Genomic DNA, 21,834 nt, shown 5'->3' with positions numbered 1-21,834 from the left:
ATTGATTTCCAACAGTATGACGGGTTTCGGCAAATATGCCTTTTCCAAATGCAAGTGACCCTGAGGCTCACATGTGGGTTAATATACATGCATTTTTGGGCAGATTTACAAGCCCCTATGGCCACCACAATGTCATTCTTCCAACGTTGTGGTGGTGATAGGAGCTTTGTCTTATTCACAAGCCACTTAACAAGGCTTAACGCTGCTTTGTGACTAAGGCACCCTTTCACGCAAACTTAGCCTGAAAGGGCCGGGCAGTGGGTGCTTTGGTGGGCATTTCACTGCAACACCCATTGATTTTGATGCTGCCCCATATTTAAAAGTGTGGCATAAATATGGGGTAGCGACAAAATTGAGACCAGGGAAAACCTGGTCTTACCCTTGTTTTTAATGTTTCCAAGTGTGCTGCATTGTGCAGCACACATAGAAATTGCAAAACGCCCTTGATTGTTTATATGCAGGAAGGTGTCCCTTTCGGCACATAAACAATCATGAAGAAAAAAAAAGTTTTGCAACTTCTATGTGTGCTGCATTAAACAGCACACACAGAAGTTTCAAAACTCCATTTCAGATTGTTTATATGCAGGAAGGGACAACTTCCTGCACATAAACAATAATTCCCCTTAACGCAGGCACCCTTGCACAATGCCGCCTTACCCTCCAACTAGCTGCAGAAAATGAAGCAACTTCAAGACCCGGATACTCTTCTTTCATTCTCCTGAGCATCTGGTCTGGGCTAAAGATGGAAGCATCATAAGGATGTTTCAACCTTTAAAGAATCAAACATTACGGAAAGGCTTAAGAAAAAAATCAAACACAAAAGTATCTACTAGTTCGATATTAAAAGATGCCATGTAATCAAAAATCTAGCTTAACTTCCAAACTGAATATTAGAGGTCAGAAAACAAATTATAGAAAATCTCAGCAAAAACCAACACTGTTAAAGATGGTCGATTTGAAAAGGCCACCAAAATTTTCAGAGTCCAAAAAGCTCCCAATTATTTGAGAGCAAAAAGAGTAAAAGTTTAGAAGGCAAAAGAAGGGCTTCATGAGGCACAAAGAAATCTGTCATTTCAAACATATATAGTCAAAAAAGAGCAATAGAAGAAACTGATAGGTGGAGGAATCTCAGGATTTTTTTATTATAAGGGTGTCATCAGCTCCTTCTGAAGAAGAGGTGGAGGTGGAAAACAAATAGTCTCAAGGCCTTCTAGAGGAGCATTTCTTGAGGACCATCAGCTACAGGAGGAGGTAGAAGAGTTAACACAATACTATCCCGAAGAATATGGAACGTGGAGAGCTGCTTACTCAAGAGGGGAAAATCATCCCTACCTCATGTTTAAAGTCGGCCCTAGATTTTTCTGACACAGGCAGCCATCAGAACTGGTTCAGTAGTCAGAAGACATAAATGACTTTGCATTTCTGGATTTAAACCAGAAGTTCAGTTCAGGCGTATTTCATAAATATCTCATTGGATGGTGAACACCTCTTCAGGAAACCACTTTATGAAATACTAAAACAAATCAAAGAAAGAAGATGTAACAACAAAAGCAATGGATGCTTTAAAGAGTAGGGTCACATACAGATGAGGAAACTCAGCCCAAAGAATGCTGATGAGTACACAAAAATGTTCCCAACAGCAATATGACCATCAACAAATTCTTTATGGACAGTAATCACCTTTAGGACCATGGAAGCAAGGGAAGAAGTCACAGGCTCAGTGGTAATTTTGTGCTAGAGAAGAGTGAAGAGTTACACCTGAAATGACTCTGCTTCCACCTTAAAGTGACATTTGTTTCACTTCTTTGACCACACCAGACCAATCAGGGGATATCTGATGTTTTATCACAATGAAAAGACCCTGTATATTGTGAAAAAGGATTAACCACTTGGCTGCTATGCGTTTTCCCCCCCGGTGCTGGGATTGCCCATTTTCCATTATTCATGACGAGCTGGGCTCGTCATGAGCGTGCGAGGAGGCTACACCATGACGAGCCCAGCTCGTCATGAGCGTGGAAGGGGTTAAGGAGCAACATTTAAATCAAATCCACCAATATATGAACCAGGATCAGGCGTCCCAGGAAGATGCGACATCCTTCTGCTGATAGGGGACATGCAGTTAGCTTTAATAAGCAAACTATGCACATCTATGGCAGATAAGGAAAATGCTACTTACCAGTATGCATCTGTTCTTGGCATGTAGGGCTGCAGAACCACACACTGTTGCATTAGATCACCATCTGGTGGTGGGCCCGGATGATTACACTTTGTTGTTGTCTTGGTAGAGTCTTTGTCTTCTAGGGGACTCCTCACTTAGACTGTAGTGCGCATGGGCATCGACTCCATCCTCAGATTTTTTTCGCCATTGGGCAAATGATGGGAGTTGTATCAGTCCAGATAAGGATGGCCATGTATTGTGTATCTAAATAAGATAATACTGGAACAGATATAGGTAGCCGGGGAGGCGGGTGGGCGTGTGTGGTTCTGCAGCCCTACATGCCAAGAACAGATGCATACTGGTAAGTAGCAATTTCCGTTCGAGGCATACGGGCTGCAGACCACACACTGTTGCATAGATTGCACAGCAGTTTCTCCCTTAGCGGCGGTCACCCACATCTTTTGCAGTAGTTTGAAATAATGTTTTAAGTACAGCCTGGCCCACACTTGCTTGTTGTTTTGCATGTACATCTACACAGTAGCGATTTGTAAATGGGTGCGTAGTAGACCATGTAGCTGCTTTGCAGATATCATCTAATGGTATATTCCCTAAGAATGCCATAGATGCTCCTAGCTTACGGGTAAAATGAGCTCTAGGAGGAATGCATAGAGTGTGTTTTGCTTTTTGATAACAAATTTGAATAGACTTAACAATCCATCTAGCAATGCCTGATTTAGAAATAGGATTGCCTTTATGTAGAGGTGAAAAGGACACAAACAGTTGTTTAGTCTTACGAAAACATTTTGTCCTATCAATGTAGTATAGAATTGCTCTTTTTACATCTAATGTGTGTAGAGCTCTTTCCGCAACCGTTTGCGGTTGTGGAAAAAATACTGGCAACTCAATTGATTGGTTGAGATGGAATGGTGAAATTACCTTTGGCAGAAACTTAGGATTTGTTTTGAGAACCACTTTGTTATGATGAAGTTGTATAAATGGTTCTTGAATTGTTAATGTCTTGATCTCGCTTACTTTTCTGAGTGAGGTAACTGCTACTAAAAAAGCAACTTTCCATGTGAGAAACTGTAACTCACACTTATGCAATGGTTCAAAGGGTGGACCCATAAGTCTTGTGAGAACAATATTTAAATTCCATACCGGAGAAGGTGGTATTCTGCGAGGAATTATTTGTTTAAGCCCTTCCATAAACACTTTTATTGCTGGTATTCTAAACAACGACAAATGTTGTCTGTTTTGGAGATATGCCGCTATAGCAGCAAGATGTAATCTGATTGAGGAGTACGCTAAATTAGATCTTTGTAGATGTAAGAGATAGCATATGATGTTCTGTATAGAAATATCTAATGGGTTAATGTTGTTATTTGTACAAAAGACAACAAATCTTTTCCACTTTGCTGCATAGCATGCTCTAGTGGTAGGATGTCTTGCTTTCTTAATGCTATCCATGCAATCAGGAGGTAAGTTCAGATATCCAAACTCTAAGACCTCAGGAGCCATATCACTAGATTGAGCTGCATTGGGTCTGGATGCATAATCTCTCAATGGTTCTGTGTCAGTAGATGTGGGGAGAGTTTTAGTTTGTGATGTGGTACTACAGAGAGCTGTAGTAGTGGTGTGTACCATGGTTGCCTGGCCCACGTTGGTGCTATGAGAATCAACGTGAGAGATTGTTGCCGTAGCTTGCGTACCACTAATGGGATTAGTGGGAGAGGTGGAAAAGCGTACGCAAATTTGTTTGAGCAGTTCATCCATACCGCATTGCCTTTGGATAATGGGTGTGGGTATCTGGCGGCCAAGCTTGGGCATTTGTAGTTGTGGTGTGTGGCAAACAGATCTATCTCTGGTTGTCCCTACTGTTGAAAAAATGGCTGCAGAACTTGAGGATGAAGCTCAAAATCGTGTATCTGTTGTCTTTGACGACTTAACAGATCTGCTAATTGATTGTAAACTCCTGGTAGATGTTCTGCTAACAGAAAAATGTTTTGAGGTATGGCCCATCACCAAATGCTCTGGGCCAGCCGGGAGAGCTGTAGGGAGTGTGTCCCTCCTTGCTTTTGAATGTAATACATTGCTGTCATATTGTCTGTCCGGACTAGTACAGCTTTGTTTGATATGAAATGTTGGAACGGTTTTAGAGCTTGAAAATATTGCTAGTAACTCCAGATAATTTATGTGGAGTACTTTTTGTTTAATTGTCCATGTATCTTGCACTGTGTGACTTTGTAAGTGCACTCCCCCTCCGGTGAGAGATGCGTCTGCGGTCAGTATGATTTGTGGAACAGGTTCTATAAACGGCCGACCCTTGGAAAGCTTTTTGGTGTTCCACCATTGCAGAGAGCGATGCGTCCGGTCGTCTACCACCACCATATCTGTTATTTGTTGTTGAGCCCGATTCCACTCATCTGCATTTGTAGTCTTGCGTACGGTACTATGAAAATGCAAGATGCCATCATTCCTATTAGCTGCATGAACACTCGAGCTTGTAGTGAGTGGCTGGAACCTTTTGATGAGATTTTGTATAGCTTGTATTCTTACTAAATTGGGGTACGATATTGCCTTGGAAGTATCTATTGTGGCACCTAGATACTGCTGAGATAGGGATGGTTGTAGATGTGACTTCTTTTGATTCACTGTAAACCCCAACTTGTGCAGCAGGCAAATTGTCTGATGCGTGTGCTGTACACATTGGTTGTATGACTTGGATTTTATTAGCCAATCGTCGAGATATGGGAATACGTGAATGTTATCCCTTCTTAAGTGTGCTGCAGCTACTGCTAGACACTTTGTGAACACTCGAGGTGCTGTTGTTACTCCGAAGGGGAGCACCTTGAATTGGTAGTGCTAACCTTCTAGTACTAACCTTAGGTAATTTCTGTGAGACTGATAAATAGGAATGTGGAAGTAGGCATCCTTGAGGTCTAATGAGGCAAGGATGTCGCATTTCTCTAGTAACGGTAGAACCTGTTGTAATGTGACCATATGAATATGGTCTGAATGTATGTACATGTTTAGGGGTCGTAGATCTAGAATTGGTCTGAGAGACCCATCCTTTTTGGGTATGAGAAAATAAAGGGAGTAAACCCCTGTGTTCTGATGTTCTTTTGGTACTATTTCTATTGCATTCTTTTGCAGTAGTGATTCTACCTCATGTCTTAATAGCAAGAGGTGTTCCTGTGACATGGGACGTTGTCTTGGTGGTATTGTTGGAGGGGTGGAAGTGAGCTCAAGGCAATAACCTGACTGAATTATTTGTCTCACCCACCTGTCTGTAGTGATGGAGTTCCAGACAGGTAGGAACTGTTGTAATCTTCCCCCGACCAGAGTGGAATGGTCTGGGGGGATGGAAGGGAAGTCACTGTTTGGAGTAGAGGCGTTGCGATTGTTGTTGCCTCTGCCCTTATTGTTGTTCGCTCTATACCCTCCTCTATAGTATCCCTTACTAGACGAGATCTGGTTGGGCGGTTTGTAAGTAGAGGAGGTGTTGTCAGTTTGGAAACCTTTAGAGGCGCCCCTATACGAGGATCGATGAAAGGAAGGTCTATGGGCTTGCATTTGTAAAGCTCCCATTGATTTTGCCGTATCGGTATCTTTTTTCATCTTTTCGAGTGCACTGTCTACATTTGGACCAAAAAGATGTTGTTGGTCAAATGGCTGGTTTAATATACTGGCTTGTACCTCTGGTTTGAAGCCAGAAATTCGTAGCCCTGCATGTCTGTGTAACCCTGTATTTACTGCTCTAGATGCTTTGTCTGCGGTGTCTAACGCGCATCTTATGGAGGTATTAGTTATAACCTTGCCCTCTTGTATCAAGTCAGCAGCCCTCGTTTTATATTGTTCTGGCAGGTGTTGCATGAGTGACTCTAACTCATCATAATGAGCTCTATCATATCTTGCTAACAGAGCTTGAGTGTTAGCAATCCTCCATATATTAGCAGCTTGTGAGAGTGTGCGTTTCCCTGACGCATCTAAAAGCTTTTATTCTTTGTCAGGAGGTGGAGCATCCCCTGTTGTTTGCGAGTTGGCTCTTTTTCTCGCATTTGACACTACCAGTGAGTCTAGTGGCAATTGCCCCTTAATATGTGCTGGATCAGAGGGAGCCGCTTTGTATTTCTTTTCCAGTCTGGGGTTAATTTCCCTGGCCCTGACTGGGTCTTTAAATATTTCTGGTGCGTGTCTTACCACTCCATTAAGTATTGGAAGTGTGGTTGTGGTTCTATGTGACGTTAATAGTGTATCCATAAGAAAGTCTTCTTCTATTGGATCTGTATGCAAATCTACTCCATGGAAAGTAGCTGCTCTATGGATGAGTTGTGTGAACCCAATGGTGTCATCTGGTGAAGATGGCCTAGACGGGTATGCCTCATCTTGTGGTAGATCTGGTGCATCTGGTGCATTGTAATCTTCCCATGGGTCACCTGATGGCCCAGCTATATCATCTGGGTCATTAACGTCATCTATTTGATGATAACTCTCTTGTGAGTATGTATCCCCAAAATCCTCCTCCTGTGTTATAAGGCTATGTGTGCTTGCTGGTGAGTGTACAGGAGACATATCTGCTGGTATTTCTACTTCTGGTGAAGGAAGTCTTATAGGGGAAGTTTGAACATGCTTCTTTGGAGGAACAAGTGATGGTTTAGGACACTACATTTTCCTCTTTTCAGACACTGTGTACACATGTCCAGTCTTTGGATGAATTTTTAGAGTCTTTTGCCTTACAACAGGTTGGAAAAGCTCTTCTACTGGTAAATCTTTTTTCAGCGCCGATTTCTCTTGTTTGGAGCCGACAGTTTTAGGCTTCACAGTGTCTATTATCTTTGGAGCGGGTCTTGTTTTCGGTTCCGAAGACGTTTCTTGCTTTTTCTTTGGATCTGTGCTTTTTGGATCTGAAGCTTTTGTTGCCGAGTGTTTAGACTCGTCTGCCTTTGGTGCCGAAGTGTGTTTCGGTATGGAAACTGCTTTCGGGGCCACTTTTTTAGTTACCGGAGCTGTTTTTGTTTCGGTAACCTTGGGAACTTCCTTCGGTGGCGAACTTGGTTTCGGAACCTCTTTTGGTGCTGAACTTGGTTTTGGTTCGGTAATTCTCGGTATCGATGGGTGTTTCGGTGCCGGCTTAAGCACTTTTTGCTTTTCGGGACCGACAGACTGACTCGAGCCCGAGTCGACTGGAGGCTTTTCAGTACTCTTCGCTGCCGAGCCTGAAGGCGGGGCGTTGGAAGATTTAGATCGGTGTGCACCCGGTCGCGAAGATGGGGGTGGAACCAAAGCCTGTCCCGGTATGGGGGGTGAACAGGGTCGACGTTCTTACTTACGACCTGTTGACCAGCTGGAAGAAGATTGTCATCTTTGGATCGATCTTCGGCTCCAGAAGCTGAGTCCTCTGCTTTGGAAGCAATGTTTTCTTGCTGTTCTTCAACCTCTATCTCGATTGGCGCCTCGTCTACGATGAGGTCTGGTGTCGACAATGATGACTGCTCCATTGCTCTTCAAGCTCGACGGTCTCTGATTGTTTTCTTGGACCGGAACGATGCGCAGGCCTCACAGTCTTGACTCTCGTGCTCTGGAGAGAGGCACAAGTTGCAAACCTCATGCAGATCGGTGTGGGGAAACTTGTGTCCACACTGAGGGCACTTCTTGAACGGTGTTCTTTCCATGAGCCAAAGGCCCAATGGCGCAGCTGGGCCGAACGGCCCCGACGAGCGCTGGAATGGAGAAGTGGATCCTGTTTTCGACGCGGGTGACCGGAATCAGTGTCGAAGACAATATATATGCTGTAGAGTGATTTATGGATTCGAAAAGAGATCGGTAACGGGACCGAACGATGAACACATCCGATCCCGATGGCGGGAAAAAACAATCTGAGGATGGAGTCGATGCCCATGCGCACTACAGTCTAAGGGAGGAGTCACCTAGAAGACAAAGACTCTTCCAAGACAACATCAAAGTGTAATCATCCGGGCCCACCACCAGATGGTGATCTAATGCAACAGTGTGTGGTATGCAGCCCATATGCCTAGAACTATACGTTCTTGAAGTACAAGCATCCATTAGATGTCTGTAAGATTTTAATTTATGTGTTTACTTATTCTTGTTATCAACCCTTATGTTTTAAATTCATGATCATTGCATGCCCTTGTTGGTAATGTCATCTTTAAAAAATCTAACTAAATTTGTGAGCTCTAATGAGACTACTTTGTAAAAATTTGCTGATCATAAATTAATGGAAATTAAAATCTTCCATGAAAGGGGAGCATGGATGAATATTATTCCTATAGTTTGGACTTCATCATTCCTGTCTTGAATCTTTGTGCATTTATAATATTGTAAATACCAGCCCAATCTGTTAAAAATAATATAAACGTAAGACAAAAGAAATGGTGTAACTAATGATGCATTTTTATGAAAATGTTTTATTCAACTGTATCTTTGGAATGTAGTAGTCATAGTTTGGAATTAAATTACAGTTCGGTTCTATGTGATTTTATGCTACTCAATGTCTGAGAATACAAATGTGATTTAAAGTTAAGGCTTCGCTGTTTATCTTAAAACAACAATTTACAAGTGTCATTGTCATAGAAAATAAAAATTTCTGTAAAAAAATTTGCACAAAAGTTTATGATGGTACAAAACATGAAGCAATAATATACCAGTAAAATGAACTCATTTTACTCCAGAACGTTTTTTTAAAGTTTATCAATAAAGAAAAAATATGTTATTTTACATTTTTAAAATTATGAAAAAATCTAAAACAATATAAACAAAACGATTTGTAACACTGCTTTTACAAATTATTAACTTTATAAACATATAATATTTTAAATATAATTATCAGTGCAAGATTTTTTATATTTAAAGTTGCAGTATCATTTTTCATTGCTGATTGGTTGACCCCTTAGAAGAATTTCTTATGTATAGTGCTATAATCATATTGCAACATCTCAAAAGAAGAGGGGCCACAGGATGCCATTGCAAACTTGTACTGATTCAGAATGGTGACATATACAACCTAAAACCCAAAGGCCCTTATTTATTAGGTTTTTTGTTGACTCAAGAGAATATTAAACCACATTAGGCTAGGAAACAAGAATTTGGTCTTGGCTTAAAACATCATTTAGAATTCCTTTAGGTTTTGAGGCAATTATGAAACTCATATTCTGCATAAGAAATGTTTTAATTTGTCTTAAGCGGTGGAAAACCTTTTCCAAATGAGGCTATATTCCCCAGCATAAGAGTTTAAAGAATGTCTTTAACTACGGGAAATCTTTGATAAACCAGTCTTGAAGTTCCCAAGCAAAGTTTCAAGTTTGTTGCATATATTGTCATTCAGCGTCTTAAGTCTGTTCAAAGAGTGCTCAATAAATAAGATAATGAATCAGAGTTGCGAAAGACCACTATCTAAAATTGAAGTGAGTCCATATAATCAAGAGATACCTTGAACTTCACAGTGGTTATATTTTTAATTCATAACTGCACTGTGTTGACAATATATAGATGTTCTGTTACAATCATATACTGACATTCACAAGTTTCCCCATATATTTTTTGAATCTTTCAATCAGAGAGCTATTTGTCATCAGGATATTAGGGCCAGCTGGAAGGATGTACACACTTGTCCTTGTACACTAGAAATGGTTTTCTGTTTCATTTCAGAACCTGCAATTGATGCAACCCAATGCACGCCTTCCCCAGCCTTTCTAAAACACTTCCTATTTGTCTATATACGCATTTAATAAATTAACAAAGAAAAAATTTACAGCTAATAAAAGTAAGGTAGAAAGTTAAGAACAAAAACATGTTTGTCCCATAGTCACTGCGGCCACCGGAGACTGTAGTTGCTGTGGTTCACTAGTTTCTTGTATTTAAACTGTACAACCACTGATGTCTGTTGACAAAGCAAGCATCTAAGAAATAAGTATTGCAATACAGCGTTGACCTAGTCTTGCTCAAATGTTTCCAAAGTATTATTAAAAATATAATTCTCGTTACAAGAGAACACACTGCATACTTCAAATATATCATTCTCATAGACTTGCTTCAGACTTGCAGCACAACTTACATCTGCTGCAAGAACCACACCGTTGGTCTGAAATGGATTACAATTGGCTGCGCTAGTTTTTATTAACGCGCATCGCAAGGAGGCTATGATTATTCCAGGATCAGCGGCAGTATAATGGGGAGTGATTTTAAGTCTCGAAGAAGTCCTCATTAGTTAGTACTCTGAGATGATTCTGACTTTTGGGAAGAATGCCCATTCGCGAGATTACTGTATCCCTTAGTGTCTCCATAGAGTGCTTCATTTCCAGTGGCTGTGTGCTCTCTCTATCCCACTTATGTGTGGTCCTGTCAACAAGCAGTCAAAGAAACATTTAGCTCTTTAAGACTATTGTTATACCATTGTTTTGGGGAAACAACTGGTTCACTTGATGGGAGAGACCTATAAATGCTTAGCTTTTACATTCTATTACATTCTGATGTTGAAGGAAAATAAATGTATTTTTGCTTTGAAACTTAAAGTGTGAAATAACTCACTTTGTGTCCTCGGAAATGTTATTTTATCAATCATTTTTGCAGTGAAATCAGTATGACGTGCATTGTGGAAAAATGATACTGTCACTTTAAGCTGCTAGCAAGAGACCCAAAGTTAGACTTTTGTGGGCTAAATTCGATTTTCCCTTATTTTCATTTGAACATGGACGGGGAATATTAACTAAATCCATTGCCATTACGATCAGCGATTAGAAGCTGCAGTGTCCTCTCCCCTTGATTATGGCAAATACTTCGGTGATCTACTCAAGATTGAGTAGACATCTGAAAATACATTCTATATGAAAGAACATGAAAAGGAGATATTGCAGCTTTATACAAAAAGATAACAAAATGACATCGAACATAACACAAAGAGCAAAATTCTAGAGCCAGGATGCCAAATCTCCAGTAGCCCTTACCTTCTGTAGGCCACCTATATACGAGACGTATATTTTCATTTTAGCCACCAGAATGCAACTATAGACAAGGAGGGCTTTTACAGAATAAAAGCATCTGCAGTCATTATAAACACAATAGAATGCAGTACAAACACAAAAAGGCACTTGAGAGGACATACACTAGCCAGTGCCAAGAACATTTTCTCAAGGGCAGGCAGTACACTCTATTGCCTGTTGTGTCTGTCGGTGGTGCTGTATATGTTCTGGATGGAATAGACAAGCACAGTGGGTAGAACAACACTGAAAAAAACATCAATAAACTTTATACAGCTTGATTCACAGAGCCAACATATTCTATTGGTACTGATGCTACAGTACTTCAAGGACACCCTAACCCTTTATTGCCTATGCACAAGACCAGCAATTATGCACAAACACAGGTAAAGGAGTCAGCAAGCTGTCTGCTACTCCCGTCGCTTCGGGGCACTGACCCACAGGGCAGCATATCCATCCTTCTACAGGAGCCCCTCAGATATACTTTTTGACAGCATAGTGGATTTGTACACTGAAAAAGCACCCACAGGAGAGAAACAAAACAAAACATAACAGTAAAGGGTGGGGGAGGGTACAAACTATAAGTCAATCATACTTGGTCTCAACACCAGCATTAGATTATTCAGAAACAAAACCAACTGAAGAAGCTGACTGTACATGATTCGGATTATAACATAGTGTCCATGTTTAGCGATTATATTCACTGAAGCTCCTGAGAAAAGCTTGGCTCAACGTCGATCAACGCACTCCTTTAAGCCTGTACAGTAAAATATTAGCCGTCCCCACAGCGCAAACATTGTGTCCTTCCATTCGGATGCTTGGAAACTTCATTGCTCATTTGACACCTTCATGCCTCTGAATAAGTATTCTGTGTGTTCAGTTTTTCTTTTTTTAACTTAACACCATCCACAAGTTCAAAATTGTAATTTTCCAGAGCAGACAAATTTCTTTCCGACATTCCATTATGCCAACAGGCACAGTACAGGACGACTCCGCAGATGGCTCCCAAAAGGACCCCCAGTGCGCTCATAGCTATGATCGTTATGAGAATGGGATCCAACGTCTTGAGTACATTGCCAGGCTTTTTAGAGATGTCCTCAGTGAACTCATTATCCACATATTTTGGCGTGAACCCTAAATATAAACAGAGATATTGGTGGGTGAGGATCAAAAGTTGCAGAAATATGCTAACATAATCTACACATGTAATTGCTGTTTAGTGAACTACTCTCTTAGAATATGATTCGAGCAAGTCTCCAAGCAAAAGCTAAAAATATACTTCCAGAGGATCTCTACCTGTTTTGGAGTCTCACAAAGAATCTCCAAGACAGCCAGGAGCACTTGTGGAAATGTACACGAGACCACAGTATGATTGCTTGTCAAAGTTTACCCAAGATATTTTTACACGAGGTGGACAACTGTCATGAGCAAATCATGTGGAATTCTGAATTTGCTGATTAGATTTGTTTTCACTTAAGAGGAAATATTTTTCATTTGTATAAACAATTTGCTCAAATGAAGGTTCTTTGTGGTGTAATGCCTGTCTAATGAAGAAAGTTGGACATGATAAGGACATCCATGAAACATATTAAGAGGAATATGACAAAGAAACAGTAGTGAAAGAGCAAACATGTGAAGAAGAACAAACACACTACCAGTTAATAACAAATAGGTGAAATCATTCAACATGCGTTTGCTGCGAAATGTATCAGAGCACTCACACTTTCTAAACTTTGTTGTAGTTGTCTTCAACTGATATTTCCAAATTAATAGATAAAGGTTTGAAACTGTTGCTAGTCCAGAAATGTTCCTACACAAATCACCACTTACGCAAAATATGGTATTGGTCAACAGCCAAGTAAAACACGCCATTGCACCTACCTGTTTCATTAATTTCAGAGTCGTCTGTCTTTATTTCATTGTTCATATCAGTGTGTTCTGCATCTAAATAAGAAAACAAAATATGTGTGTGAGTAGGCAAGCTAAATTATGGTCTAATATGTACAATGCTTAGTTCCAGGCCCTTTTTAAAGAAACCTTAGGCGACGGTGGTAAGAATAGAGTATGAACTATATCTACTGCGAAGGACAATACACAGCAAAAACCAACTTTGGTTTAGGAACTGGAGGCTAATGATTAGGGGCCTAAATGAGTATTGCGGGGATGTTATCAAATATGTTGTGAATCTACTTCCGTGTTAGATAGCTTATCTAACAATAAACCTTTGCTCTTTACATGCAAGCCAGAGTGGTATTTTTGACTTCTTTTAACTGACAGAGAAAATACATTTTAACATTAGACTTTGGCAAACTGTGACAACTGTATAGATTTAACTGTTGACAGTATTTATAGATGGTGTACAAAAAGGGGTGTTTAGAACTTTGGAAAGTATGTTCATCTTGTATCATACAAAGTTAATTTGGATTGTATTTTCTTTATCAAGTTTTTCCTCTCGGGTTGTTGTGCGCAATCTAACGTTTTTTTTGCATACAATCTATAATTCTCATTGTTGTCTTAATTTTCTTAAATTTGTTTGGCGTTTATGTAATTGGATGAATATAATTAATTAATATAGCATACTGGAAAGGTCTTTCTGCTAGAATCTATTTCTTTTACTTATAAATATCTAAGCACACCATTAAAAATGAATATTAATATATAGCACATTCAAATTCTCTCTCTGTTGTTATGGTCCTGTCTTTTTTTTCCGTATTCTGACTTTTGTTTTGCTGGAAATTATGCCCATGTTTAATGAATTTGCATGAAAACCTCAAAAAAATAAAATGGCATAATCTACTGAAGAATAATATTGGAAATTTTGCAGCTCGGCCAAAGCGACAGAGAAGCATCCCTAAACGTGTTTCCCATTACATAATACATTCGTAGAGTTTGGGGAAGAGAGACTGCAATTCCTAAGTGCTATTGACATCGGTATTGCCTACAGGATACGACCAAAGGTCAAACCTTCAATGATTACCCACATGGCATGGCCTACTGTGTTCTGTAGATACTACAGGCATGAATAATGGGTGTGAGGCCAAGCCAAAGGCAATTTCTTCTGTCCAGTACCAGCAGCAATGATGTCATGATTGACGCCGAATGTAGTGCCATGGTGGTGTCATTTGGGATGTAACAAGTGAGTTCTGCACAGTGTATTGGGTGGCTGTGATTCCATAGCTGACCATAACTGGCAGGTTTGAGTTATATTAAGTTGTATAACATAACCATACCTACCCTTAAATGGAGCTGTTGAAATTTGAATGCCATGGTAACCCTAGTATTTACTGAGATGGTCGCCTATAAAAATTGAATGCTAAGACCTAATAGAGCTTGCCTCCTCTTGTACTGTAGTGGACATATCTACTGATAATGTATGTACATAATGTATTATGACAGCCATCTGCTGTAGATACGAACATGGATAAAATGGCTATTGCTATCTACTGGCACCCAAAAAATAATAAATAATGCTCTATAGTACAATGTTCTTCAGTGAACTGGGAATATGGTGCAATATTAAGGTACAACAGAAAATATTGAATAAGCACAGTTGATTCCTGTTAGTGCACAGGTCACTTATAGGGGTGGGTATCATTGATCATGTAGAATTACTCAGAAATTCTGCGAGATTATGCAGAATTACGCAAGAAGACTGATTCTGCATGTAGTGCTATTTTCTTAGTGCAAAAGTGGCCCCTTGAATTTATAATGGATGCGAGGATACATTTTGCACTAAGAAAATAGCTCTAAATGCAACACAACATAAACAGCAGCTGTTCCCATTCACTAAATGTGCTCTTGCAGTAGGATTTTTACTCCCCGAAATTACTCTTAATTATGTGAGCGGGCGTAATCGTGTAACTACTGGTAATTCTACATCAAAGAGTAACATGGAATTATCAAAATTACTCTGATTACTCCAGCACAATTGAAATTCTGACCAGGCCTAGTTACTTACCTCTGCAATCGCTGGGAGAAATGTGGTTGGCTATATTGATGTCATCAACTGCGATACCGCCAGCATTTCCTTTTCCAATTTCACCTTCAACAATCACCTACGGAAACAGATAAAAGTAACATTTTGTGAAAATTGTTATGCAATGTGCAGTAGGTCTAGTTGGAAGATCGGTTTAAGAAATACTACTATATATAAAATATATTGACAGAGAGTATGATGATACACTATTTGTTAGACAACTGTGGCCCAACTCTCAATGTTTTCCCTCTGGGAAGGTGTGACATACATGATGAATCTTTTGGGACATTACAGGCTGCAGTAGGAATATGAAGGTTTGTAAAGAGTCACATAATTTATTTCTGCAGTTTGGATCAAAGGGCAGGATACATGGAGGATTCTGAAAAAAAGCAAGTTTAATTTTTTTCTGATTATATTTACCCTTATTGTGGATGATCGCACTTATGTTCTGTGAGCACAGTTTTTAAACTGCAAACTTTCCCTATGATTGGAGCTTACGTATATGAGAATGGTTTATGGATGAACATAGTTATATGAAGGTAATTCGAGCATAAGAGATCCACATGTATGTTCTATCACCTCATTATTTATATATTACAACAACTTTATATGCAAAAGCTAAGCCATTTAAGAAGGATCATCTGTTTTCTTGGAATACAGCACATGTAATACAGCTGACCATCAATCGTGTGCTCTCTAGGCTGAACTGAGTTAACTTGGGAAGATTAATTCCTTCTGTATAAACCAAAAAGGGTGCCAATCTTAGCAGAAGGACTATGCATACATGTGCCTCCTAGGGACCACACTTTGACAGCATTACGGGCTGTACACTTATTCCCAGTCACCAGGTGGATATCTTTTCAAATTCTTTGCCTCATTCTGAGGGCTATAAATAGCATATGCCCTACTTTCTGCAATACAAATGCTATGTATACAAGCCCACATGGCCCAGGAGCCATATAGCCCAATCTAAAATGCAAATACATTGATGACATATCAGAAACTGTGCTTTGTAGGCTCTCCTTTTTGATTAAATAAGTTAAACCTTGGAATTCAGTACCATTGTGAATCAGAAAATGTAGAGGGCCATTTACAAAGTATTTGCAACTGCACTTGAGTGGAACAAAGCAACACAAAGCATTATGTTAATTTAAATACTATTATAAAAGCCTGTTGGCGCAGGATGAAATTGTACAGTACCACACAAGCTACGGCACAACCCTTAGTAAATAACACTTTTTGTGGCCATCTGTTCATCACAAGGGACTAACCCTCCACCATCTAAACCACAGGGTTACAACTTAGGAAAAAATAAAGCTAGTTTTTCCACCACTTGCTGATGTTAACTCTACCTTAACCTGTCCACAACACTTGATCTTCCTCATTGCAAAGGATAACAGTTAAAGATGCTGCCATTGCATCTCTGCTTTGATTTCAAAGCCTACTGACATCCTGACTGGACTTCATGACTATTACTCATATCCTTATACATATGTTCTTCTATTTCTGCTTACAGTTTTGACCCCAGGCATCCCTCATCTATCATCTGCCAATGCCTGCCTCCTACGTATGTCTAGTTTTTGCCACCAATCTTCCTGTATGAACATCTAGAGCTAAGCAGGTTGGACCTTTAGGACTATCACCAACCACTTCACTTATTTTTAAGTCAGCCATACTCACTATAACATGAACCCTGGAAGAGTGGAACTTACCCAGTCTAATCAAAGGGCCTGGGGATTCTGCTGACTTTTCTAACAACAGAATCGGCCACCCTAATCACTAACTTTCCTTTTGATCAAGATAACATGATTCTCAGAACAACCATACTTATGTGCAGTGTCCGTGTATTTGTCTCTTAGCAGTTGTATTAGCTTCACGCATGACATCAAATACTTCCCATTTAAACCTCCCTTCGATTGCACATTCTCCCAACCATGCACGCATGCTATGACCTGCAATCAATGGGACAAGATAAAAAAGCACTGCAAGCCCATATCAGTGGTGGATGGATGCTACAATACCACTGTGAGAGTTATCATCTCTAAGTCATTTGGATCATTGACATTCATAATAATCAACAAATAACATCTAACCACGTTACCTGGTAATGTTTCAAAGTTTTGTGAAGCAGGACGCGTCCTTCCTTCCAGTGGACCCCTTGATTACCAGCCATTGTCCATAGAACTTGGTCAAATTCTTCAGGTTTCTGGTACCTCAGTTTCACTCTGAGGGTACCCACGTGGCTTCCGTACATGAGATACCAGAATGTCATGCAATGTGCTGCATTCTCAGAGGAAACCATGGGGCTCACTAGACGTGCAAATTTACCCCTTTGCTTCTCATCAGCCGCAGAGTAAATGAAATTTCCATCTCCTGCCAAAACAAAAACACTGTTAGAAAAGGGGAATATTGTTTCTCTTGACAGCAGTGATAATTTAGAAATGTTAGACATTTAATATTCCATCTTTTTAGCTTCAACCGGATTGTGCTGAATTACATGCAGTGTATGTACAGTGATGATTTACAAAGCAAGCTTTGTGATTATGTGTCACTTTGGTCTGTTTTCTCTACAAGCACTGAAGCCATGTAGCTTTTCTAAACTTTGATGCTGATCTTGTTTTTAATTATCTGTGCTCAACAGATGGCTCCATCTCATTGTGGGGCGCTGTGTCCCGCCACCCTGGGATCGCTCACAGTTGGAACAGATGGAGATCACTAGGCAATTCAGACAAACTTCAGTGCCTTCCATCGGGAATTCAGGAACACCATGATCAAGCACAGCTCATTGCCCACCAATAGCAGGGATAGAAAAGGCTACAGCCAAGGAAGTTGTAATAGAACAAAGGAGATGAGAGCTGAAGTCAGACTATGATTCAGACACACTTGATCTGAAACCATGATGGAGAGTGAGATTTACAATGGCAGGAGGAATTGACTCATGACAGCTAGTGGCTGGCTGTGCAGTTTTGTGCCTGATATGTTTACATTAATGCAGTGTTTTATAATAAATACAACTCAATGGGAAGGAAATTATTCTTCATAACAAATACTTGTCAGCTTGTTGGAGGTCCTTCCCTCACCCAATTCTACAATAGGACCCTTCCTTAAAAATCCTTTGTTTACATGTAAACTAATTTAGAAAAGAATGATACCAATATAGTTGGCAATAGATGGAACAAAACCTATAGGAACTAGTTATAAATCAATAGGACAACTATAGGGACCTATTTACAATGAATTGACAGAGTGCTGTGTTGGCCTTCCTGGCTTAACGCCGCACTCCGCCATTTCAGAAACGCAGGGCTGCAATATATTTACAACAATATGGTGCGGCCCTGCATCTCCCCCTGCGCTGGCGCTAAACTTAGCAGCTTAGCACCAACGCAGGCACCCTTGCAGCATTATGCACAGGTGTCTGCGTTGAGGGGAAGATTGTTTATGTGCATGAAGGTCTTCTTTCTTGCACATTAACAATCTTTAAATTACGTTTTGTAACTTTTATGTGTGCTGCTTAGTGCAGCACACATAGAATTGCAAAATATCCACTCTTTTTTTGATTGTTTATGTGCAGGAAGGGACACCTTACTGCACATAAACAATAAATGGCAATTTGCTGTTTCTATGTGCGCTGCACAATGCATCACACACGAAAACCACAAAAACTAGGAGAAATAAAGCATTTCTCTTCGTTTCGCATGTTTAAGACCAGGTTTTACCTGGTCTTAATGTTGGTGCTACCACCTATTTACGCCATCCTTGTAATTAGGGGGCAGCGTCAAAATCAATAGGTGTTGCAGAAGAACGCCCACTGCAACACCCATCGCTCTCCCCTTTCATGATAAGTACAGCGTGAAAGGGTGGCTTATTTATAAGGTCGCATTAAGCCACATTAAGGGGCTCAATGCTGCCTGGTAAATGAGGCAAAGGACCTATTGCCATCACAACGTCACTGAAAGTGATGCTGTGGCGGCGATAGGGGCTTGTAAATATGCCCCAAAGTGTGTCAAAGCATTGTTTCGTCTGAGTCTATACCACTTAGCAAATGTGATAAAGTGAAAAAAGGTCAATGTGGTGTGATATCTTTGAGATCATGTAGCCAGTCTTCAAATATGTCCCTCATGAAGTCTTAATGCATTCATACTAAACAACCTGTGGCCAGATGTCTGAAAGGTTTCTGCAGAAACACAGTAAGGATTAGTCAGAGTGACTGTTCCATACGAGGAAGACATTTGTGACGGACTACTGCAGAACGCATGGGACATCCTAGAACAGGGGTGACGGCTTTGTTTTGTGATCCCTTACCATCTTCATAGGTCCCCTCATCCATAATCAGAAAAAGGAGGCCAAACATACACACTGCGACTCTTGGGAACTTTAGGATGCTAAGTCACAATATTTGGCTAATTGTGCTATAGGGTAAAGGAAAGAGGTCTGCTGTCAGAAGTACAGCTTTGTAAGTTAAATACCACTATCCAGAGCAACTCTTGCAGTGTGCCACTGACTTAACTCCTGAAAAAACACAAAAATGCCACCACCCACTTATGACTTTTTGGAAAACTGCCAATTATTTTGGAGCAATAGGACAAACACAAATTCTTTTTGTTCGACCTGGTACCTTTATTTGTACCTGATAACTTCAGTATTTTTTGTTTTTAAGCTTTTTGTGAAGAAGGAAAAGAACATTCAGCAACTTCGCCATAAATATATACATCAACTACTTCACAATAAATATATACATCACTATTTACATACCACAAAATTAAGTACCATCCTATTATACAATCACAAGCATTCTACATATAATACAAAACATATACAACATTCAATAGAGCAATCCTGTGTATAAACGATTAAATCAATATTTATACAAATGAAAAAGAGACAAAGTCAAAATGAGGGAAGGAGTAATGGTGTAATTCTAGAAACAATTAATATTTATGAATAACTCCTTCCAGTGTGCCGACGCGTTTCTGGTGCAAAGAAGTCAATCTTTAGACCGTCATCAGGGCTCTGTCACTTATCTGTATTAACATGCAGAAAAACAATGTTTTATTATTTCTGCACTATATTGTTGTGAGGAATATACTAAATCGCACCGCCAATTTTAACACTGAAAAATACCTGTTGGTTTTTCTTTAAAAAACCGTAATCCGAGGTTGCGACTCCTATGTTGTCGCTTTCCTTTTTCTTTATTTATCGGGGTCTCTACCTAAGTGAAAGAAACAGGATTGTGGCATTTTAGTGGTCATGTCTTCAAAACCTGTCATAAATTTCTCTAAGGGATGGACTGCCGACTTATCTCATACCTGTCTCTTGCGAGGGGTGGACTCAATGGCGACGATTTCTAAACTGGTTCAGTTCGCCTCGAATCTGTTGGTATTAAAAGGACTACTATACCCCATTTGTTTACAGTATGTAGTGCACCGCATCTAGCAGTGAAGCAACAGGGGCAAACGAACAACATACCTTCACTGGGGGGCGTGGACTCCTACCGCCAGGTCCCTTCTTTCTGTTTGGAACTCCCCGCGCGGCGTGCGCCGCGCTCCTGTCAGGTGCGTATGTCTGCGTATCCACAGCTTTCAAATGCAGTATCTACAATAATGACAAGCGCAATTGTTTTAAAACAAATTCGCGCTAGGGTATGAACCCCTGAAAAGGCTCAAATCTTCTCTGTGCATACCTGTTGAGATCCCAACTGTGCTTCACTGGCTCACTCAGTGCTGATGTGGAGGGGCCGTTTTGAATTTTGCCATCATTTATGTCTATGATGTCTCTGGGAATTATGGGACATGTAGAGCTGAGGTCATTTTTGAGACGTGAACAGAAAGCAATTCAGCTCGCATGAAGGGCAGGTGACCGCTTTTAGAAGCCACGGTTTGTTGTATTTATAGTCTAGACACTTCGGACAAGCTGTTTAATCCAGTGACTGTGCTATTAAATTTTAAGATGAGGTACGCTTCTTTCTGAAGCAGGACCCTCTCAGTGTCAAGTACACGTTTCATCTGGTTCGTTTAGAAGAGGACCGACCATTTAAAGTCATTCTCGCTATGGCCTTTCTCGATAAAGTGTTCAACCATGGGTGCTGTTGTCACTTTTTTCTTTATTCTGGACCTATGCTGGCAAATTCTCAGGTTCACCTGTTGACTCGTTTTGCCGATGTAGATCTTACTACATGGGCATATCACCACATAAACAACATTTTTTGTTTTACACGTTGTGAAGCCTTGATGTTTCCACTTATTCCCCAGATGCTGGAACTCGTTCCCTTCTAGTGTGCTGGCACAGGCTACACAATTGCCACATCTATGATGTCCTTCAAGTGGCTTCATTTTTAGTTGACTCCGCAAATCATTCTGAACTCTGGTGGCGCCGATATCTGCTCTCACCAATTGTTGGCCTATACTTTGATTCTTCTTATAAGCGAACATTGGGCGTGGAAAAGGACATTCAAGTCCCTCCAGAAGGTGCCAATTCTTTAGTATCGTTTGCCTGAATTTATGTGTGTCTGGGCAAAAGGTCGTAACACACACTAGCCTGTCAAGTTCTTTCTTTTGTTTCTTTGCTAGCAATTGCTCACGGGGAAAGAACCTAGCTCTCTTGCGGGAATGCTTTAATAGTTTTTTGTGTTACGACCTTTGGCCCAGACACACATAAATTCAGGCAAACGATACTAAAGAATTGGCACCTTCTGGAGGGACTTGAAT

At 40.3% G+C, this 21,834-nt stretch overlaps 1 protein-coding gene across 3 annotated transcripts in view; it reads right to left on the bottom strand.

Moving 5' to 3' along the window:
- Window positions 1-8,566: 8,566 nt before the first annotated feature.
- The window catches only part of NRP1 (neuropilin 1), a 249,366-nt gene continuing 236,098 nt past the window's right edge, over window positions 8,567-21,834 (bottom strand). For all 3 annotated transcript variants that reach the window (XM_078663336.1, XM_078663334.1, XM_078663335.1), the window contains exons 15-18: window positions 17,232-17,503; window positions 15,113-15,209; window positions 13,036-13,098; window positions 8,567-12,288 (exon numbers count right to left, since the gene is read on the bottom strand). In XM_078663336.1, the coding sequence (XP_078519462.1) occupies window positions 12,002-12,288; window positions 13,036-13,098; window positions 15,113-15,209; window positions 17,232-17,503 (719 nt within the window). In that variant the 3' untranslated portion in view covers window positions 8,567-12,001. The remainder of the gene's footprint in view (window positions 12,289-13,035; window positions 13,099-15,112; window positions 15,210-17,231; window positions 17,504-21,834) is intronic.

The sequence above is a fragment of the Lissotriton helveticus genome, chromosome 10 (genome assembly GCF_964261635.1).
Source record: "Lissotriton helveticus chromosome 10, aLisHel1.1, whole genome shotgun sequence".
NCBI classification, from domain to species: domain Eukaryota; kingdom Metazoa; phylum Chordata; class Amphibia; order Caudata; family Salamandridae; genus Lissotriton; species Lissotriton helveticus.
Note: the sequence above shows the minus strand (reverse complement) of the source record. Positions and strands in the feature narration are given on the sequence as shown.